Genomic DNA, 20,232 nt, shown 5'->3' with positions numbered 1-20,232 from the left:
TCTCACACAAAAACTTTATTAGCATAACAGAAGATCTGAAAGTGTGCTATCCTACTTTCTAAATATCTTCCCCATCTGCTGCTGGGTGACATATGCAGAGCTCCTTCCCCTGCCTATTTGCTAGAACACTGCAGAACTCCAGGGGAAGGGTCTGCTCGCATCTGTCTTGAGAGCAAGGCTATTGTTTGTGAGATAATTACTCTGTCCTTGTTGACTTGCAGCAATAATTGAGAACAAAATCACCTAATAAGCCAAGTAACCTAGTAATATAGCACATTATAGCAGCAATGATTGCATATAAACTTTGAACCCCCTTTAGTGCCAATTAATTTCAAGAGCATTAGCACCAACGGTAAACTAATACGAAGCAGTTTAACTAATTAAAGCTTACTACGTAATAGGCTTGTGGCTTCAATTATCATTTTTCATGTTAGTCATCTGAAACTGTAATGATATGTACCAGCTGGAAAACATGTGCCTAGTCCCACAGCAACAGGTAAATGGAGCAGTTTTTGAAACTATGTCATGCACTTTCCTAGGAAAAGTGCTAACTAAGCCTTATCAACAGAGACAAACAGCAGATGGCAACAAATGTGCCAAGAGACATTTCATCCTCCAGGAAGAGTTCAACACAAGGCATCAGCAAAAAAGGAGCAGAGTTGGAAGCACAACTCCCACAGATCTTACCCAGCTGCTCTCTTCTGTAGAAAAAATAATAAAGAAAAAACACCCCAAACACAAAATCAAAACCCAAACCTAGTGAGACAGTGATTGTCACCCTAACGTGCAGACATCATGTGTAACCCATCCACATTTCTCTCCCACAAAGTCCAGTATCAGGCACAGCCCAGCAAAGCATCTGAAGCCCTCTTCCCCAGGAGAAGCTTCCTTCTCAGCTCCCACTGAGCAAAAATTTGCTTAAATTCTGACACTGACTCTCAAGATTGGCTTAGAGAGTTCAATAAATTTTTCTATTTTAGTTGTATGTACAGAAAAGGACTAATTATCCAATCTTTTTTGAACTCTTGCACACTTTTGGACTCAATGAATGGAATGACAAAGTTGTTTGTCCTTTAGCGTGATGCAATATTTCTCGTCATCAGTTCTGAGCATCCAGTGTTTCCAGGTTATTTTTGTGACTTGAAGACTCATAGCTATCTTCTCTAGATCATTTTATTCTTGACATTTAACTTCTTGACACACTGACTGAACTAAGCACTGAGGTAAAAGTAACTTTCATGTTTTCATGTTCACAAATTAACTTCAAGACACTGCAATTATCAGAGGAGCTGCTAGCAGTTTTGGACAATTAATCTTTTTTTGAGCTATCCCATCAATAATTCCACATCTTGCTTTGTTCAATCCCTATTCCCAAGCAAGCACACACCAAGAAGCACATTCAATTACTGGTTTGGGAAAAAAAACCACAGAAAACAGGAAAAAGGAAAACAAAAATAAAGCAACAAAAAGAAAACCAACTACTTGCCATATAAGAAAATCTATCTGCAGCTCATGCTGCTTTTTTTTTTCTGAACACTAAGGACAGCCAATTAATATTTAAGGACCTACACCCATTTCATTTCAAAAGCAGTTAAAAGCAAAACATGTAAAAGAGGTTTTTCATTATGTGTATGCATATTGGCCCAGGTTTTCCCAAACTCCCCCTCTCCCAACATCCATTGTAACAGCTCAGAACCTCAGAGAGCATCAAGTCTTCCTTCCAGGGAACAAGTATAGCTGCTCTCTTTATGGTAGATTACTGTAGTCCTAAAACAACTACTGGCCATGACACAAATGCCAAAAATTTAAGACAAAATTCAACAACTCTATATTATGCAAAACATTCAAAAAGTTGGTTGGGTTTTTTTTTAAAGCTAAGAAACATTTATTGAGCCATAACAAACCCATTGACAATGTCTACTTCCAACACTGTCTGTCCAAAAGAGATTAAATTATGAAAGGAGCATCTTGTTTATATAAAACTGCAAAATACCCCTTTATGCTCAAGAGCTATATAGCAAGTCTCTGATGCTCTATATACAACATAAACTATTAATAAACTATTAAGCACAGCTCCTCTGAGAGAGAGGGGCTGACAGACAGTCACAGAACAGACTTTCCTCAAGTTAAGATGGAAAAGGCCAGGGACAAATCCTAAGTCAGAGCTGATACTTGATAATTGTGATAATCTACTGCCACACATGCCTGACGTGCTCTTCAAAGCACAGAGGAGCTGCTTGGCTTAGCAGGGAGGCTATCCCCCATTATGCAGGCCAGCTGAGCCAAAAGCTATGCAGTACTGTATGGAATAACAGAAGGATCATTGCTGGAATAGGCACATAAATGCCACTTCAGACTGCTTTACCATCAGATCTCCTCTGGAAGATCCATCTCTTTATTCCATGTTAAGAAAAAATAAATCTAAAGGGGAGAAAAGTAAAGCAAGAGCTAGGCAGAGGAAGGAAATAGCTGACTTTAAATATGCTAATAGAATAAACATCAGACAACAAAAATTTATTCCTAGAGTGAAAACTAATAAAAAGGAAATTGGGACAGCTGCACAGTCCAAAATTGGCACTGATTTTCAGAGAAGGAATAGGATCCCTCAAACTCTTACTAAATGGCTCAGGAATCCCTGGCAAAAAATCAAACAGTTTCTTAAAAAAATTGCTGTAATTTAACACAGTATTTATAACAGAGCAAAGTGACACAAGCTTACAGTCCAGGCTGAAAACTGAGACAGACAAACAAAAGCCACAGTTAATTAATCTTTCCTTGGTCACCATGTCAGACACCCATCCTTCTGAAGAAAACCCAGAACTACATGAGCTGCTCATATATGAAAGATGAAAAATTTCCATAATTATTTTCCTCAAGTTCAAAATCTACCTCCAAAATATGGGATGACAAAAGGCCAGCACACTGAAGGAGGGTGGGAGGGAAGGGAAGGTCATTTTTATTTGAATGAAATAAAAAAAAATGTGGTTATCTTCAACAGAAGCCTAAGAGTAATCAAATAATTATAAATGCCAGTAGATCCCTATAAAATGCAACTAGCTCTGGGCCACAGAAGGAACTACTTTCATTAAGAAATTATGAGAAAGTAGAAGGAAAGCATCTGCCCTGTACCCCATCAGGCCTCAATTCCAAATATTCTAAGATCAGCTGAAGAGCTAGCATGCAAATTGGGAGGAAAATTTCATGTGTGTCAGCTTTTCCTTGTTTTTTTTTAGAATCAGTGGGAAGTTTCTCACTGTAGGAGTATCATAGCTAATTCAATTTATACATATACATATGTTAGCATAATACACTTTTTAAAAGTGGCAGCTTTCATAATCTACCCTTGATTCAGCAAGACATTTTTATTCCAGGATGAAGTGTTTCAGCTCCCCAAATTCAGCCCAATCTTGTTACAAGTCAGAAGTATTGTTCTGTGATTTACATAAAAGCATTTCCACTGAACTAAGCAGCAACTGACAGATCTGGTAAATGGGTTCCAGATAACATTTAAATAGCTGTGCTAATTACACCACACAGAGACAGGAACATGATCCCTTACTCAAATCCTCAGAGTAACCATCCAGAACACTAAGGAGAAGAGAAAAAAAAACCTAATAGTGCAAGTCATAAGACAGCATGTAAAGGAATTTTAAAAAACCCAAACATTCTGCATAAAGGACCTAATCTCAACTAATTAGATGCCATAATGATCTTCTCACAATCTGTTAGAAGAGACTAGTAGTTAATAACTCCACAGATTTCCTCCAATCCTTTCACCAGGAAGGAATAGCAGTTTCTAAGTCATAACTGCTCTGTCATCCTGGACCACTGCCAAGAATGCAGAACTTTGGGACACCTGTCAATTAACACATTTTACTGAAGGCAGGCTCATCTTCCATGTCTATTAAAAATTAGTGATCACAAAAAGCAGTCAGATCAAAACACTGCAAAATTAAAATTAGTAGTGACTTCTTGAAGGACAACAGCCTTCAACAACAACAACAAAAATCACCAAGAGGTGTGTGTGTGCTGAAGTGAGTATATACACACTTTGCTAACAGATCATGGAACAGACCTTTTCCATCCCTACCATCTGTGGCACAGTTGTACATGTAAAAATGACTGGTGACCTGATGGACAATTGTGTGCAAGAGTCAGATCTGAAGCTTTTCTCTAATCAAAGCTTTCTGCAGGGGTTCTCAGTCTAAGTACAGGCTTCTCATTGATTTTCCTTTATCCCCAGGATGAACTACTTCTAACTCAAAGTTGAAAAATATGAAGCTATGCATTGAAGCAAAAAGCCCAGGTACCATACATATTAAACATCAAGGCAGAGGTGCAATTACAATTTAGAGAAACCAAAAGATTTCTGAGCAAATACAAAAATGGTATTTACCTAAGTTCAAAGATGATAGTGAGTTCTGAGGGAGATGAGGAGGAAATGGAAGAAATGAAGGCAGTGACATGAAAATCAAAACATCAGCTGTCATTGACTTAAATCTGGTTTGTCCAAAAATCAAAGGGTATGACCAAGGAAGTTCTAGATTCAACAAGTAAAATTCCAACCGGGACAAAATGAACCATAAGGCTGCATGAACTCCAGCACAGGACTAAGACATTGGTATACTTTTATGCCAGTCTACCATTTACTAATTCCAAATTCCAGCACAAAGCTTGCGACAGTTTAATATTCCGTAAAAAATTAAAAGCATCAGGGAAGAAAACTGAAGTTCACACTGGAAACTTTATTTGCACTGAAATCACAGCATATAGGAAATAAATTTTTAGTGTGCAAAGTGTGGTATTGCCTAATAAAACAGCAGTGCACACAGAACAAGTCAGAAGGGCAAAGCAGCCCAAGTGCAGAGCCCTTACTTTAGAATCGCCACCCTTCTTCCTGGCAACTGTTCTGCAGTTTCACTTTCCTTGGATTAAAAAAAAAAAAAAAAAAGTGTTTGTACCTCAAGGTCTCCTCTATGCTTACCCAGTCATTTCAGGAAATATGACCTTGAACTTAATTAAAGCAGATTATTACACTGTCTTACTTATCTGGTAACTTCCAGTAGTTTAAACATGGGAATTTCTGCTCTGTTTCATGAACTAGGCAAATAATTTGAGAGAAAGCATTAACACTTTCTGCCTTTTTTTTTTAACCACAGCTTATCAATCATCAGAATTCAAATTTTAAAAGTTTCTTCAGTCTCCTGTAACTACCAAGACTAGCACAAGCTCACAGAGAAATGACTGTCAGGTACTAAACCCTGTAATAAGATTCAAAGGATGTCCCATCATTCCATATTTTTGATGAGCACGGCTTGATAAGCTCTTGCTCTTTCTAAAGCCTGCCAGTTAAAACATATGAAAACAAAAAAGGATTAACGGGAAAGGTAAAGGGAAATGGGTATTTTAATTTTTTTTTTTTTTTACTAATCCAGGTGTTGAAATAGGATTTTAAGGAGCAAATATTCCTAGTGGTTCAAATTAGCAAAAATAAGTATCAAATTGCAAAACAGATATCAACATATATAATTTAATCCTTCTCTCTGAAACCTTACCTGTATTTGATAAAAGGCATAGTCGGTAGCTAAAGACAACACAACCCAAACATCTCCTGCATTACATCATGTATAACTGCTGGAAGGAAAGCCAACAGAGTAAGCATAATGCTGGTGTCTCTCAATCACTGATCAAGCTCTAAAATTTGGGGGATTTATTTCATCCAGCTTTGACACTGCTCTCTTTCTACTACAAAGGGAGTCAGAACAAGTTACCTTAGGCTGCATGCCTGACTTACAACCTTCCTCGCTAGTGTTAAGAGATCAGCCCCAGCTTGTTAAACTACACCTACTTCTCCAGAGCCCCTTGTTCCAACCAGAATTCCTGATGCTGCCCACGAAGTCTCCTATATCCTTACAAAGTATTGTACCTGCAGCAGTAGAGACAGTCCATCTTTCACAGATAAATAAAGGTCTTAAATTATTTCATCTGTCCCATAAGTATATTTCAGTGCTGAAAATAGAATAAGCTGTTCATGCTTATCTTCTAAATTAAGCCAATGAATCCTGGCACAGGCCAGGTTAAAGGACATAACATACAATAGACCACACCACCTAATCTATACAGCAAAACTTGCATTTGGAGTACTCAAACAAGATCTTTTCACTCCTGAAACCAAAACAGCCTGGTAAGAACAAGTGTCACTGCTGACATATCTTTATTCTTCCAGTTTTCTTCCATTCAAATGATGAGTTTCATCTGTTGGATCTTGCTGACCCTGGTGATAAATCTCAATGCGAATTACAGGAACTCCTAAACTGATGGAGATAAACCAACTTTGGTTTGAATGGATCTCTGGACATCACTGAACCCAACCTCTGGCCCCAGACAGGGCTAGACCTGTCTGGTGCAAGGCTCTGCATCTCTGGGAAGAGTCTGGCTTCTTCTAGACATCCCCCTTTAGGTAGATTGTTGAAAATCACAGTTAATGCCATCCTCAAAAATTTTATCCAGAATGAAGGAACTCAGCTTTCAGCCTCTTCCACTAAGTCAAAGCAGGATCATCACCATCCTAAAACCACTACCTGAAAAGAACAGACCTAGCAGGCACAAATGAGTATTTATCCAAGAGGAAAAAGAACAGATCATTTCATTGTGGATGGAACTAAAAGCTTCTAATAGAATTTGTGGTGAAAAAAGTCAGCTATTGCACAGTGGGCAAGATTCCCAGGAAATATATATATGAACATTTCTGATAATGAGATCAAGGTGTCATATCTTTGAAGGACAGTATGAATATTTATTTAAGTCTCGTGGGAGACAGACACTTCAGTTAGACTGTTTTTTTATCCTCTTAGGAATAGTGCTTGAAAATGAAAATTATTTTTAACTCATATTTGAAGTATCTTTTATTTTGAAAACTTCATTGCCACCTAGGTCTCCAAGCACAGGGTTTCTAGAACAAGCCAACATTCAATTTTAGATAAATGCATGACGCAAATAAGTAAGGTAATAAGATACTAAAGAACAACTTCTGCAGAAATCTCAAAACCCCAAGGATTTTTGGGCAAGCTACTCATGAACTAAGAAAATGCATACTGCAAAGACATGTGGTCATGTCTTGCAGGCTGGAGAAAAACATCAGTTAGCATTTGTATTCTTCTGACCTTAACAGAGGGGTTTGGAAAACAAATGTGTTTGAAGACAGACCCAAGACAGTTTACCAATAGTGGTGTCATGCTGCCCAAGCTCTCAACCTTCATGGTGAAGCACCTGTGCTCCTGTGTCTCCCTTTTAATAAGGCACCTCTACAAGAGAGCCATGAAGGATCTTTGTTAATCCCCACAATATACTAGACAGGTTTAAAGAATTTCTTTAGTAATTCTGAAGCATGGCAGACTCTGGAGGGTGCAGGATTCAAGTGCATTCCCCAATACTTTACTGAACACCTGAGAGTCTTTCCTGTTACCACTGGATTGGGTGAGACATTTCTACCTCTCCTAATCTCGAGGTGCCAGCTCTCTACCCAACACATGCAGCTTCTAAAAGGGGACATTCTGTTACAGCTCAGATACAGAGAATGTTCCAGAGACCTTGTTCTTCCCTCTGGTTCTCAGTTTTACCACAGTTCTGCGTGAGGAAATCTTCTTGTTACCTGGTCAGCCAGGTTCAGATATGACACATGGAAAAATCTGTGTCTTTTGGCAGGATGGAAAAAAAATACAAGATAGGAAACCATAAAAAAAAAAAATCAAAAGTAAAAAAGAAAGAAAACAACAACTAAAGAAAGCCTCCATGTGTGATCATATTAACAGTAAGCCCACAGTTTCACAGTCAGATATGAGCTGAAAAATGGCTGGTCATGCCTGACCCCTTACATCTCACACTGGGCCTGCCCCCACTTCCCAGCCTCCTCCTTTCCTCCAGCTCTCAGAGCACACAGTGAGTCACTGAGCCATTGATCCAACTGAAATCAATTTGGTTTTCCTCTAGAGTTAGTTTTCAACTCGGATCACCAGGCTGATCCAACTCACCATGGGGCCATGCAATTGCTCTAACCCATTCACAGGAATCAGCAGTCAGGAAGTGAGAGGCACCACACCTCTTGTAATAGCACAATCTTAAAATAAGCAGTAAAAAAAGAAAAAAAGGTCTCTCTATTCATCTGACTTACTGTACAATCAATCTGAATCTGATCAATCTTCCTAAACATTTCTTGGTAATACCCATTCAATAAAACCCTTCTATCCAAAGGGGAAAAAAATACCAACATGCCATCCAAAATAAAATAAGAAATACATATATTTTTTCCCTTCTCACTAATTGCCTCCTCACTCAAAATATTCTGGCCATTCTTCTTAATTGAAATGTTTCGTTTTCTCTCCTTCGAGATGCTAAATTCTGTATTAGACCAGATGTCATCTCCTGCACTTCACTACCAATAATATTTCAATAAATGTAAAGATTATCCATAATTTTTCTACTACTTGGTACCCAGTTCACAGTTCCAGACTGTATGCAGCTCTCCTTGTCTACCCTAACTCGTTTTGGATATCAGCATGCAGAGTAACAAACACAGCTTTTTCACAGGCTCACAGTTGCGCACACAGTGATAAATTTAACAACAGTGGCAAATTATTTAACCCCAACAGTTCCCATTTGGGACAATGCAGCAATTTAGCATTATTTCTCCCAAGATTTTGGGTTGCCATTCTCCTATTTAAAAGCAATTAGAAACTCTTTGCCTCGCCTTTCGCCATCAAGTTCCATGCCTTCCAAAACTGTTACATCGATGTTGCATTCCCTGTTTAAATATGGATGGCATGCTTAGAACAAGACAAGAGGAGGCTCCTTTCCCTCTTTTAGCAATTCTCTTTTTCCCACAGTACAACATGGAAAAAACCAGGAGTCTGTCAATTGCCCCATTCACGTGACAACCCTTGCAGACTGTATAACCAATGCTTTAGGTGCAATCAAGAGAAAGCAGCTGATGATCATTTTCCCTGGATGAACAAGACTTGAGAAAAAAAAGAAATGCCTGGATTTCTTTACAGATCATAATTACAGTAGACGGCCATTAACCTGCTTACCTACCCTTAATTTTTTTTAAATGAGCTCATCTTTCTCCACTTCATTTTTCTCCTCCCTCATCCATTCTTCTCCCAGACTGCAGCAATAACATGCTTTTATTCTTTCCTTTTGACTGCCAGGGCCTTAAACTAATTATTAATTGAGAATGTATCTAAAGGATCTGAATGAGAAAGTTGGAATTAACCCAATTGCCTCTTTCCCCCTTTTATTTCGCATATTTGAACACCAGGTCTACCTGTCAGCACTGCTGAAAACAGCAAATGTGTTGTTTTCCTTCCAAAGGCAAGTCTGCTTGGGCAAAAATATGCAACAGCAAAAAACAATACAGGAAAAAAAAGCAAGTACCTGGAAAAGGCCTCAGCACTGAGTGAAAGCCATAAGCAAGCAAGCTGTCTACAGTGAAATTCTCTCAACAACTTTGCTGTTCTGTAGGAGAACCCTGCAGCAAACGGCATCCTGCATTTAGGAAACCAGACAACTGACACTTCATCAAAAGGCTTGTCCTTTAGAGAGGCTGGAACGGCATGACCCCACAGTGCCTGCTGGTGCAGAGCTGGCTGCCTGCACAGCTCCGACTCATCTTGTTTCCAGTTGTTAAATTACATTAAAGGACAGCTAAAAATATATGAAATATTTTCCTATTACTTTTCCATGCGAGCAACTGCTATAGTTACAACAAGAGTAATGTCCAGGCAAAGGTTTAGTAACATGGGGGGTGGAGGGGAAAGTCCAGGAATCCCTCTAACAAATTCCTGATCAAAGGCTTGCAAATGTAGAATTTTTAATTTTTTTTTTTAATTTTGCTGAACTGAGAAATGCTGAGGCATTTCTCACAGTCAAAAAAGAAAAATAGTTACATTTGCCAAAATGGTCAAACAGATCTGAGCTACAGTTTTAACTCGCTTCCACTGCAAATTTTTGCAGTTTTTTTCTTCCAAAACACGCCAGAACTTAGCAGCCTACCTGTGACACCTAAATTCTGACAAGCTCACACTGATATGTCCCTGTTAAAGATTACCCACAAATGAAAAACAAGGAAGAGCCGCTCGGAAAAGCCGATAATCAAGGGTTGAACACTGACAAAAACGAGCGTTAATTGCTGAAGGATCTCCAGGTCTCTATCGCCATCTAGCGAGCCCCGCCCGCCGCTATCGCACTGTCCCTCCAGGGCGCTCCCGCACACAGACAGCACAAACTCTGCTGGACCCAGCCTGCCCCTGGCCGGGGATGCGAGGCTTTGCTACATTTCTATTCCCTCCCTGAAGGAAAATAAAAAAATAAAAATCAAGCACTGGCCCGTATCTCTCTACAACTGACCAAAGAGAACTGAGTTTTTATGGATTACACTGTCACAGAATCATAGAATGGTATGGGTTGGAAGGGACCCCAAGGATCATCTACTTCTACAATCTGGCTTTTTAAAAATGGCTTTTCCACACCCTATTTAATACTTCTGCCATCAAAATGAAGTGAACATGCCAAGTTCTACTAATATAGTTCAGAAGTTCACTAATACAGTCACACAAGTTTTTATAACAGCAATGTGCAATTACAAGTATTTTTAGTCACCATAAGGCACCCCATGGCAGCTCCACTGCTCTTACTGCACCAGCATCTCCAAACCACAAACAGAAGTTAAGAGTCCAGGAGAGGTGGTACTCAGGTACACATCAAGTGCTTGAATCTTCCCACAGCTTCAGTGGAAAGGTTGTCAGTCACACAGTTGAAAAGCATCCATTTACAGGACTCATCAAAACTCATTCTCACCTACATTAAAACTTGATGCTAGGATGAGCTTTAACAACTTCAACATGAAATACATATTTCCCACTTTCAATTATTCTGCTAAGACTCACGATTGAACTGTAATTGTGTTAGTGCAAATATTAAGCTCAGTTTTCATCCCACACGATATTTTTCCCACTTAGACTGCTGCAAGCCTACCTGCATTTACTCAGGTGCCCTTGACAACAGTATAAAAAAAAGGCATTAATTGCAGATCAGAAAAGGCTATTTAAATTTAGGCCATAAATTTTCCATAACAGTTACTTTTTAATTAACCTTTTCTCACAGAGAACCCAAACCTCCAGATACTTAACATTTACTTCTTTTATATTAGAACTGAGTGGTAAGAGGAAACCTATGAATAGAAAGACTAATATAAAAATTTAAAGTAATGCTTTTCCAGATCAGATATTTCAACTTCAAACAAACAAACAAAACATTAAAACCAGAAAACTAAGGAGTCCTCGTGTCATCTTCTGTGGCAAAAACTCAAATGTGTCAACCTGTGCAGAAACCAGCACAGGTCCAGCACCATCAGAATTTAAGAAGTAAGAAATCTTTTCCAACCACAGATCAGCTATGTAAGAGAAACCATCTCTAATTACTCTCTAGCACATTCTGTAGCACCCATTTAGGATTTCCCCATTTCACCATTACTCTGGAACATAAAGCAGGAACACCAGAATTTCACAGTTATCTCATGGCTGATACATTACAGACCAATCTGAATAAACTCTATGTGCAAACCATAAGTATTTCCCCATCTTAACAGAGGCCAAAAGCTTAAGTATCCATAGAATACCAGGTTTGTGGCAGGTGGTCCATATCACACACGGAGATCATTACCAAAAAAATCAAAGAAAAAAGTAGAATTCGTCACTTTTAAAAGCTGCTTTGCATGCCAGCCTCATAGACAACATGAGGTTGAATCTTCCATCAACAAGCAGAGTAGCTTATTAAAGGAAATAATAACTTCTGAATTCACATGGCTGCATGGCACATTTGCAGTTACCAAACTGGGAAATTACTTCTGAGTTAAACAGATGTGTCAGGTTAAACAAAAGTGCTTACATAAATTGGGAACACAACAAATGCGGGGATCTCTAGAGAATTGTTTAAGATAGGAAGATAATTAAAAACAAAGATGTGTTACCAGAAATAAAACACCCCAATGCAATTGAGCTGGGAATTGTGAAGTGGGTGTGCCCTCACATCACAGAGAGGATGAGCCTGTCAGCAGGGATGAGACCTCATCCACCTCCCTGATCAACAAAAGGCTGACCAGCCATCCTGACACAACTGTTCCTGGCACCTTTGCAGACTCCTGCTTGGTATTCTCTTTTATAAGGAACTAATACCAAACATCATTATGTTTTAAGACAATGAATGTATATCAGTGGTATGTTTTGGATCATTAAAGCTTATTTTTCTCACAGGGACACAACTGATGTGGTCTGTATTGAGCCACCATCATAACCAACAGCAAAAGTAGTCTGGCCTATAAAGTCAAGTGCAACTCTTACAATAAAATATGAGGCTAATGAGAAACTTCAAGGAACAAAGAGTCTCCAAAAATAAGCCCTGATACACAATCCATTGGCTCCATGATTAATTTGCCCTATCACAAACTTTAGGGTTTCAGGAAGTCATATGAGGCCACAGGAGAGTCTGGCTACAAGCAAGCTCATCCAAAGCTGAAGCATATCACCAAATCAAAGACTAGCCCATTAAACAGAACTAGAAATTCAGGGAATTGATTTTAAATTAAGTGAATTTCATTCATGAAATGGAAAATGAAAGCAGCCTTGATTTTTTGTTGTTGTTGTCACCACAATCTGGCCCATTGAAACCAAACAGTTTCACAAGAAAGATAAACTTAAGAGTACTGAAATCAAAAGCAGGTTCAAGAACAAAACCATTCTTGCATTCAATGAAAAAAAAGCAGGTGGCTTACATTCAGCCTTTTTACATGTGTGTACAACCTGTTTAATGACTTACCTCTCTCCCTTTATGTGTCACCAAAGCAGCCAAAGGCTTGGCATAGAATCTGCTGTAGGAAAATCCCAGGCAGCCATACATGCTGTTAGCAGTGAGTTTCAAAGCTTTCTGTCTGATATCATACTGAAAAGAAACACAACCAGAAAAATGATCCAACCACAGCCATCAGGGAACAGAACTTAATGCTCACAATTACATTCACAGCTTTTTTATACAGTCTGCAGCAGTGATGGGCTACAAATAAAGCACATTACAATCACTGCTCACTACTAATCATCTCTATTCTACAAGGCTGATCAGGGCACTTAAGGGGAGAGGGGGAAAAATCAACGGAGTCCTAGAAAACACACCTGTAAATAGAGGTCAGGATTCAAATCTGGCTGTTTCATTAACTGCTTAACTTGGCGTCTCCTCTCCACCAGTTTCCTGATTTCTTTAGGCAAAATTCCCATTTCCAGAGATGGGTCTGGAAGCTCTGGAATTTCTTCTTCTTCTTCGACCTGTGAAATGATCACTGCTGCTTATCATTTTACTGCTTGAAGATTAGATTTAATGCATTAAGTGAAAAGCTTGGTGGGAAAAAAAAAACCAAAACTCTACAGCTTGTGCCAATTCCTGCAGAGCACCCAAAGCACAGTTTAGAGCAAGCATGAGAGATTTTTTGCAGTGTTTAACAGTATTACTTTGCCCCTGCTAGGGGACAGGGCTTAAGTCTGTTTCACTCTTGGAGAAACACAAAGAAGGCATGGACCAGTAGCAGGAAGGTTTTTGGTTTTTATCAGAATGTGTGTTATATATTTATATACATACATATTTATATACATACATATATATATACATATATATATAAATACAGATAAATAAATAACACACACACATTCCCACTCTTAGGTATATATAGATAAATACAAAAATATAAAAAGGAGTACACACACAGCAATTCTTTCTGTGCCGAAAAATCCATCCATTTTTTATCATCATGTAAGTACTTTTGGTGTTCAGACCTGTCAAAAGGAGCACGTGCTCTGTGGAACTGATACTTTGAATGATATAACTGACAAAAGTAGAACAAAAACTGCACCCCAAGCAAAACAACGTAGCAGAAAGGCACCTTCTTAGCATGACTGAAGGAACAGCAAAAATGGAAAGGTATTTCAAGCATAATGAAAGTGACAGAAATGTGCAAAGGAAGGGCAGTACAGACATGGTGAGGTTGGCAGGTTTAGTAAAGCAGTTTGAGGAGAACTGTAACAAGAAATGACATCAAAGCCTGATTAAACATCATACAGTGAGGGAAATCAAAATTAGCTGCTTCAGGTTGAAGCACACTTCAGAAAGCAGGGAAAATCCAAAGGTAAGTTGAAGGAACTTACTGCCAGAACTCCACATACTTGTCTCCTCATTTCTGCTACTGTGTTCATATTTCAGTTGCTACAGGACTAACTAATTCCAACCTGGGAGCTGATACCAGTTAAAAATAAAAGCCTCTGCTTTAACCTTTAGACCTGACCATCTCAATGCTTCAGTTTACAACACAGGTCCATCAACAAGTGTTTCAGCACAGCTGAGGAAATGAGAATCTCCAGCCATAGATAAGCCAGAGCCAACACAGCTGCTTATAAAACAGCACATCCAACTGTACCTTCAGGAGGATTTTCAGTTGTGTTTAACATAGCTTAAACACCAAGAGTTTTGTGAAGCTGGTGCCACAGCTCACACAGTCACAACATCACCCTCCCAAGTCACACACTTAATTTTCCTGATATCTAATAAAGCTTGAGCTCATAATCTTATTCTTTCCTGTAGAAAGCATGAGACTTTTGCCTACCTCTATTAAGTATATCTGCATAAATATACAAATAGGAGGTTAACTTCAGGAAGCCTCTGTCAAGCTAGGATGAAACCAGTAGAAGGGCTCAGAAATTGCTAGGGGGGATGTGAGGCTGAAAAGGGTCACAGAGCCTCAGCAAAAATCTTGTTTCATGAGGATACCAAGAATAGATGGCAAAAAACTTACCAAGATTCTATAAGAGTGTTACAGAAAGGAAGGTGACAGACAAAAAATATTCAAAAAAGTCCCAACCCACAAATTAACATATACATCTTCAAATAAGAATCACTTTTTGTGTGTGAAAGGGGAAAAAAAAACCAGTGAAAAAGAACAGTTTCTTAAGGAGCTGATTCACAGAGAGCACTCTGAAGTTAAGACTGTGTAATTTAAGCCACAAGTTAAAGCACTCAAACCTCTGCCCTTTTCTGTGCTTCTGATGACAGTCTCTGCACAGTGGTGAAGCAGATGTTGAACTCCTGAATAATTGATGGGTACAAGCTGTTGAAGTCGAGAAGCAAAATAAACTTGTCATAAAAACCTAAAACAGAGTTTAAAACAGAAGTCATAATTACTCAAGTCTCCCAGAGGACTTCATACAACTCCCCAGTTAATATTTAAGTGATAGTAATACATTGTGCCACATTTCCACGATCCAAATCCCTTGAAGCAGCTGCTGAGATGCAGCACTGCCCTTTACAGAAGCTGTCAGAAGTGGAACGATCCAACCCCATTAACTCACCAGAGTTGAACAGATACCTTCTGTGTTACTATAGGACACTTGTACAGTTTTCCCCACATAGAGGAGAAACTGAAAGAAAACTTACGTGTCCATCAGACAATTATACATAAATGTACAGTCCTAATGCCTCAAAAAAAGCAATTCCACAATCAATGTTGGGAATTTTGTTTATGCAACAAGATTCCCCTCACAACCACAACACCAAACTCCCACATCCACAGAGTCCCCACTGCAATCTCTCTGTATTAATGTAACCTACCTGTCTCTAACTTCATTGAAGAAAGAAAATTGCCACATCTTACCGACTTTGGGTTCCAAGACTAAGCCCCCAGCATATGCTGCTTTCTTTTTCCCTATCTTTGATTTATTCTGATCTTCAAAATCTTCATCTTCATCCACCTACATATGGCATTTAAAAAAGTCATTATCTAGTCTCTAAGATTTCTGTAATGTTAGAGGAGTTATTTTTGGCAAGTCAAATACAAATTTGGGAGTCAGTGCAGAATTCCTTTTAAAATATATGCAAAATATAGTGTTTTCATCATGATCCTTACTAAAGCTCTCTACATGTCAAAACAGCATTCAAACCAATTCTGACAGGAAAAAAACTGCTAAGAAGAGATTACAAAGACTCTGAAGTATTGTCATTGTTCAACATGGCACCAGAATGCCTTTTACAACTGGCTGTAGAAGTCCACACTATGAAAAAAATCAACTCATGACCCAGAAGTGGTATGATTGCCCAATTAAAATGTTGGTTTTGCAAACAGAATGGCTGGGCTTGAATAAAACAAATAAAAACATTACTACTGACCTAAAGAATATTCTTTCTTATGTTTTAGTAAGAATTCTTCTCCCAGTTTTCAATTCTATTCAGAATCATTTAGAATTCCAGTGCTACTTTGATGCAACAATACAATCAACAGAAATCCTTGCTTTCAAGTTTGCTGTTGAACTTATTTAAAACTAAAAAGCAATATATAGAGAAATACAAATACTTTCTCAAATTTTAATTTGCTCACTAACAAATATCTAGATATTGATGTAATTGTTATTTACAATGGTATTAGACAAAGGAATTTTTTAATAACTTTGGATATTTCATCCATATAACAAATTTTTCTTGAAATACTGTTCATCAAAATAACTAAATGCAAATATTAGACAACACAGATTGTCTTCTTTACTGTTTCCTGACACAGACAAGTACTTAGCTTGTACTTAGATCTATAAAAACTCAGAACTGAGTTTTTATAGATCTGTGCTGCAATGGAAAAGCTGTTACACTGTCCCAATCTCATTATGAACTCCACACAAAACCAATGTTTTAATTAAGCATACGCTGTACCCTTAAGTTATATCTGAGTTATATTTGGGGTTCTCTGTGTTCCCACAGAACTGCAACATGCAGAAGATGGAAGATTTTTTTTTTCCTTTTTTTAATAAAAATTTTTAGGAAGAGAAAAACTGGACCCACCAGCTTCTGTGGAGGCTTTTTGAAAACTTGTTTGTCTGGCACAATGTAATCCTTCTCGTGAAAGGCGTGAAGCAGCAGGAACTCGTTACGCTCAGATCGTCCACCCATCATTGTCCTCGACTAGAGAGGGGGTGAGAAGAGAACTCAGAGCAAAGCACAGAGAACACTGGCAGCAAAACTCAAATGTGATACATTATTACTTGATTAGAACATTGAACTCTCCTCATGAGAGCAAAAAAATTTAACAGCATTGTGTATTCTAAATTAGTGTTTAGAAATTAAACCCAGCAAATCAAACACAGAAAACATGGAACTGTTTGGAGGGGACAGTGGAGAGGGGTGGAAAGTAATAAAAATGTACCATGACATTCCCAGAGATGTTTGTTATCTGAAGAGCCAGTGGCAGAACATTCAGCTCACACATGATCTGGAGAATGAACTTGGCATCTGTCCAGGTGTTTTCCAGCATGAACAGCAAGCGAGGAGAATCACTGGGGAAAGAAGGGGCACAGCCTAGTACAGTAAAATCCATCTCCCTTGTACTCTGTAGGCTTTAGACCTATGTGCTGTATGCAACACATGGTATCTGTAGCACATGACTGATGAATTTTATAGCAATCTCTTGTAATTGAAAAATCAGCCCAAAACTCAGGCTTGCATCTCCTGTTAGTGTGCCTACACCAATGCTCCCACAAATCAATTTGCCTCTTACATAATAAAGCCACCACAAGCAGCTTGAAACATTATTTTATAATGTTAAGACAGTATTTAACTTTTCAAATCCCAATATGCTAAGTCAGCATCCCCACAACAAATCAAGTAAGGAAATGTAAAATTTTATGTCAGGGAATCAGCTCCTCTGCTCTCCAGAGAAGGATTAAAACTCCCAATCAGCAACGTACCTGTACATATTTGGAATTTCCTCCGGTAGAATTGTTACCTTCTCTGTTTTCAAAATCTGATGGACCAGCTCAGACAAATGGTAACTTTTGCAACGAATTAGTTCTTTAGCAGAAATTTCCACATCACAGATCATCCGACCACAGGCAGCATTCCTTTCAGCAAACCCTCCTCGGCCCTTCATGTGTTACACAGAGAGAGAAAACACAAATAAAATGAAACATAGAAACACTAACAAAAAACATCTACCCACAATGTATGTTTGTAAGACTAAGTCAAGTCACTTGGTCACTAAGTACTCGAAAACTCTATTAAATATCACTAATATAAGAACTTATAATTATGCCCTAAAGGAATCCATGTTACCTTTCACTGTATGTAGGTATTAAAAATAGATACTTAATTTTCACTACTGGTTATATCTTAACTCTTAAACTATCATGCTTTTTTTTCCCTTCAATCATTAGAATAGCCCCAACAAGAACCTGGATGTGGATTCTGTCTTTCTTCCAAGGATACTTTTTGTATTAACAGCAGGATAAAGAAGTCACAGAACTACACAGAAATACCCAACTTGGCCTCCAGGAAGAACAGGAACAAGCAAGAGCACAGCCATGTTCAGCACTTCAAGCTTCAGACACTGTCCTCTGAATAAATATGTAATAGGAGCTACAGAATTATTAGCTTAGCAGCTCTCTATGGCATGATTCACCCATCAATCCAAATTGCCTTTTCTCATTTTACAGTTACAGCAGACAAAGACAGTTACAGTAAAGACTATTGCAATTAATCTGTCATTACTATCATCTAGTTGAGATAAGTAAACTAAATTAGCCTAACTTGAAAATCAGTTTATCCTATTACTGTAATAAAAGTCATATAAACACTCATAATTTCTGATCTGGGACCCACGAAATTCAGCATGACCAACAGTCAAAATACATCAGTGTCACATTTGCAATTCCTCAGAAAAACTAATTCATTTTTAATCACATGCAACATAAAGGGGCTTAAAAGACTTAAGCAATCTTATTACCCCAAGCTTTGGCATATTAGACCTCCTCAGTCGACCTATCTTGGACCAGTGAGGGACTTTGCACAAATTAATTCTTTGAAGCAGCACTTCCAGATCAAATCCATAAATATTATGACCCTTGAAGTAGAAAAAAAAACAAAAAAGGTTACAACAAATGCAAATTGAAAGACTTACTTTCACATACTCAGTATTCCTTTGCCCTTTGTGATTTTTTCCAACTAATTGATGGCATTATCTCTCTTGTAGAAAGCACTTTCTAAGAGAATGTTCATCAACAGAACTCATTAGTCTTAACACTGACAATGCTGTTCAGTAGAATACCAAAATCAGCTCTGTAACTGGCTCATTGCACACACAATACAGCTTCATGCTTTGATACCAGAGATTAGGATTTAAAGCTTTCCAGAAAAATTCCACAACATTCTTCACAGAGCATATAAACTTAAGCTAAGAGTAATTCCTTTCTTCTCCACCTGTGAAAGTCACAATAGTGGTATCGAAATGCTGTAATTTTTTTTTCTGTGATAGTACAACAGGAACAGCTGTTAAATCTGGATAGGAACACCTTGCAAGCAATATTTACATATCAAAGCACTCCAGCAATATTTTAAACAGTGCTGAATAGATGACATTGATGACACTGGTCTGTAGCCTCAGCTGAAAGCAAAATGCTGCCCTGAGGAACATGAGCCAGCCACCAGCTCCACTCCAGGAGGTACCTCTGTGCAGTGCAAGACTTAAGATGGGAGCAGCATTTCAACAGCACTAATTAAACCAGGTGCAAATGAAACTGCACTAACACAGCTCTGCTGTTTTCAGGATAGGAGCTCTCACACCCCTGCTCTTGGTATCTCCAATTTTAAGCCACTGGCTGCAGTGCTGCTTCTGATTCCCTGCCATAGGCACCAGGAAGCTTAGGTCACAGGGCAAACACTGGATACCAGCTGCAGTGAGCTGAAAACATCAGGCGTTGACTGCTCACTTCATCATATTCTCAACACTTAATTATTTGTATCTACCTACAGAAGTTATGTAAATACATAAATCTAACAAGTTGTATGTAATCAACCTCAGATTGAAAACCAACTTCAAATTGTCTTCAGAATTTTATTATGTGAAAGTTAGTACTGCACATTAATTAAACATAACAAAAAAAAAAAGGAAAATGAGTAATTACATTAAACCCTCAACTGCTAAAACAGTAGAAAACATAACTATGCTTATTGCAAAATTTTCTCAGATCTCATGTATTTGCATAGATGGTTATTTTGATTTACAGCATAAACACAAATTATATGAGCATCTGAATTGCAACAGAATCTTAAGTATACCAAGAGTTCCCATTTTTCTAGAAAACCAGAGTTTTTTGCTGTGTTTTG

The 20,232-nt window shown here is 38.3% G+C and overlaps 1 protein-coding gene and 1 non-coding gene across 2 annotated transcripts in view; both read right to left on the bottom strand.

The window, feature by feature from the left end:
• POLA1 (DNA polymerase alpha 1, catalytic subunit) overlaps positions 1-20,232 on the bottom strand; it is a 187,236-nt gene that overhangs the window by 142,569 nt on the left and 24,435 nt on the right. The window contains 8 exon segments of the mRNA XM_054271899.1: positions 12,871-12,993; positions 13,221-13,370; positions 15,115-15,239; positions 15,743-15,839; positions 16,918-17,037; positions 17,279-17,408; positions 17,820-17,995; positions 18,854-18,970. Of these exon segments, the coding sequence (XP_054127874.1) occupies positions 12,871-12,993; positions 13,221-13,370; positions 15,115-15,239; positions 15,743-15,839; positions 16,918-17,037; positions 17,279-17,408; positions 17,820-17,995; positions 18,854-18,970 (1,038 nt within the window).
• Positions 15,402-15,532, bottom strand: LOC128934632 (small Cajal body-specific RNA 24). The gene has a single exon (XR_008482867.1). It is a non-coding gene; the product is annotated as a small Cajal body-specific RNA 24 (non-coding RNA).

Source organism: Melozone crissalis, unplaced genomic scaffold, assembly GCF_028551555.1.
Source record: "Melozone crissalis strain CALT ecotype California unplaced genomic scaffold, PUWL_Pcris_2 ptg000013l_1, whole genome shotgun sequence".
Lineage (NCBI taxonomy): Eukaryota > Metazoa > Chordata > Aves > Passeriformes > Passerellidae > Melozone > Melozone crissalis.
This window is presented reverse-complemented; position numbering and strand designations above follow the sequence as displayed.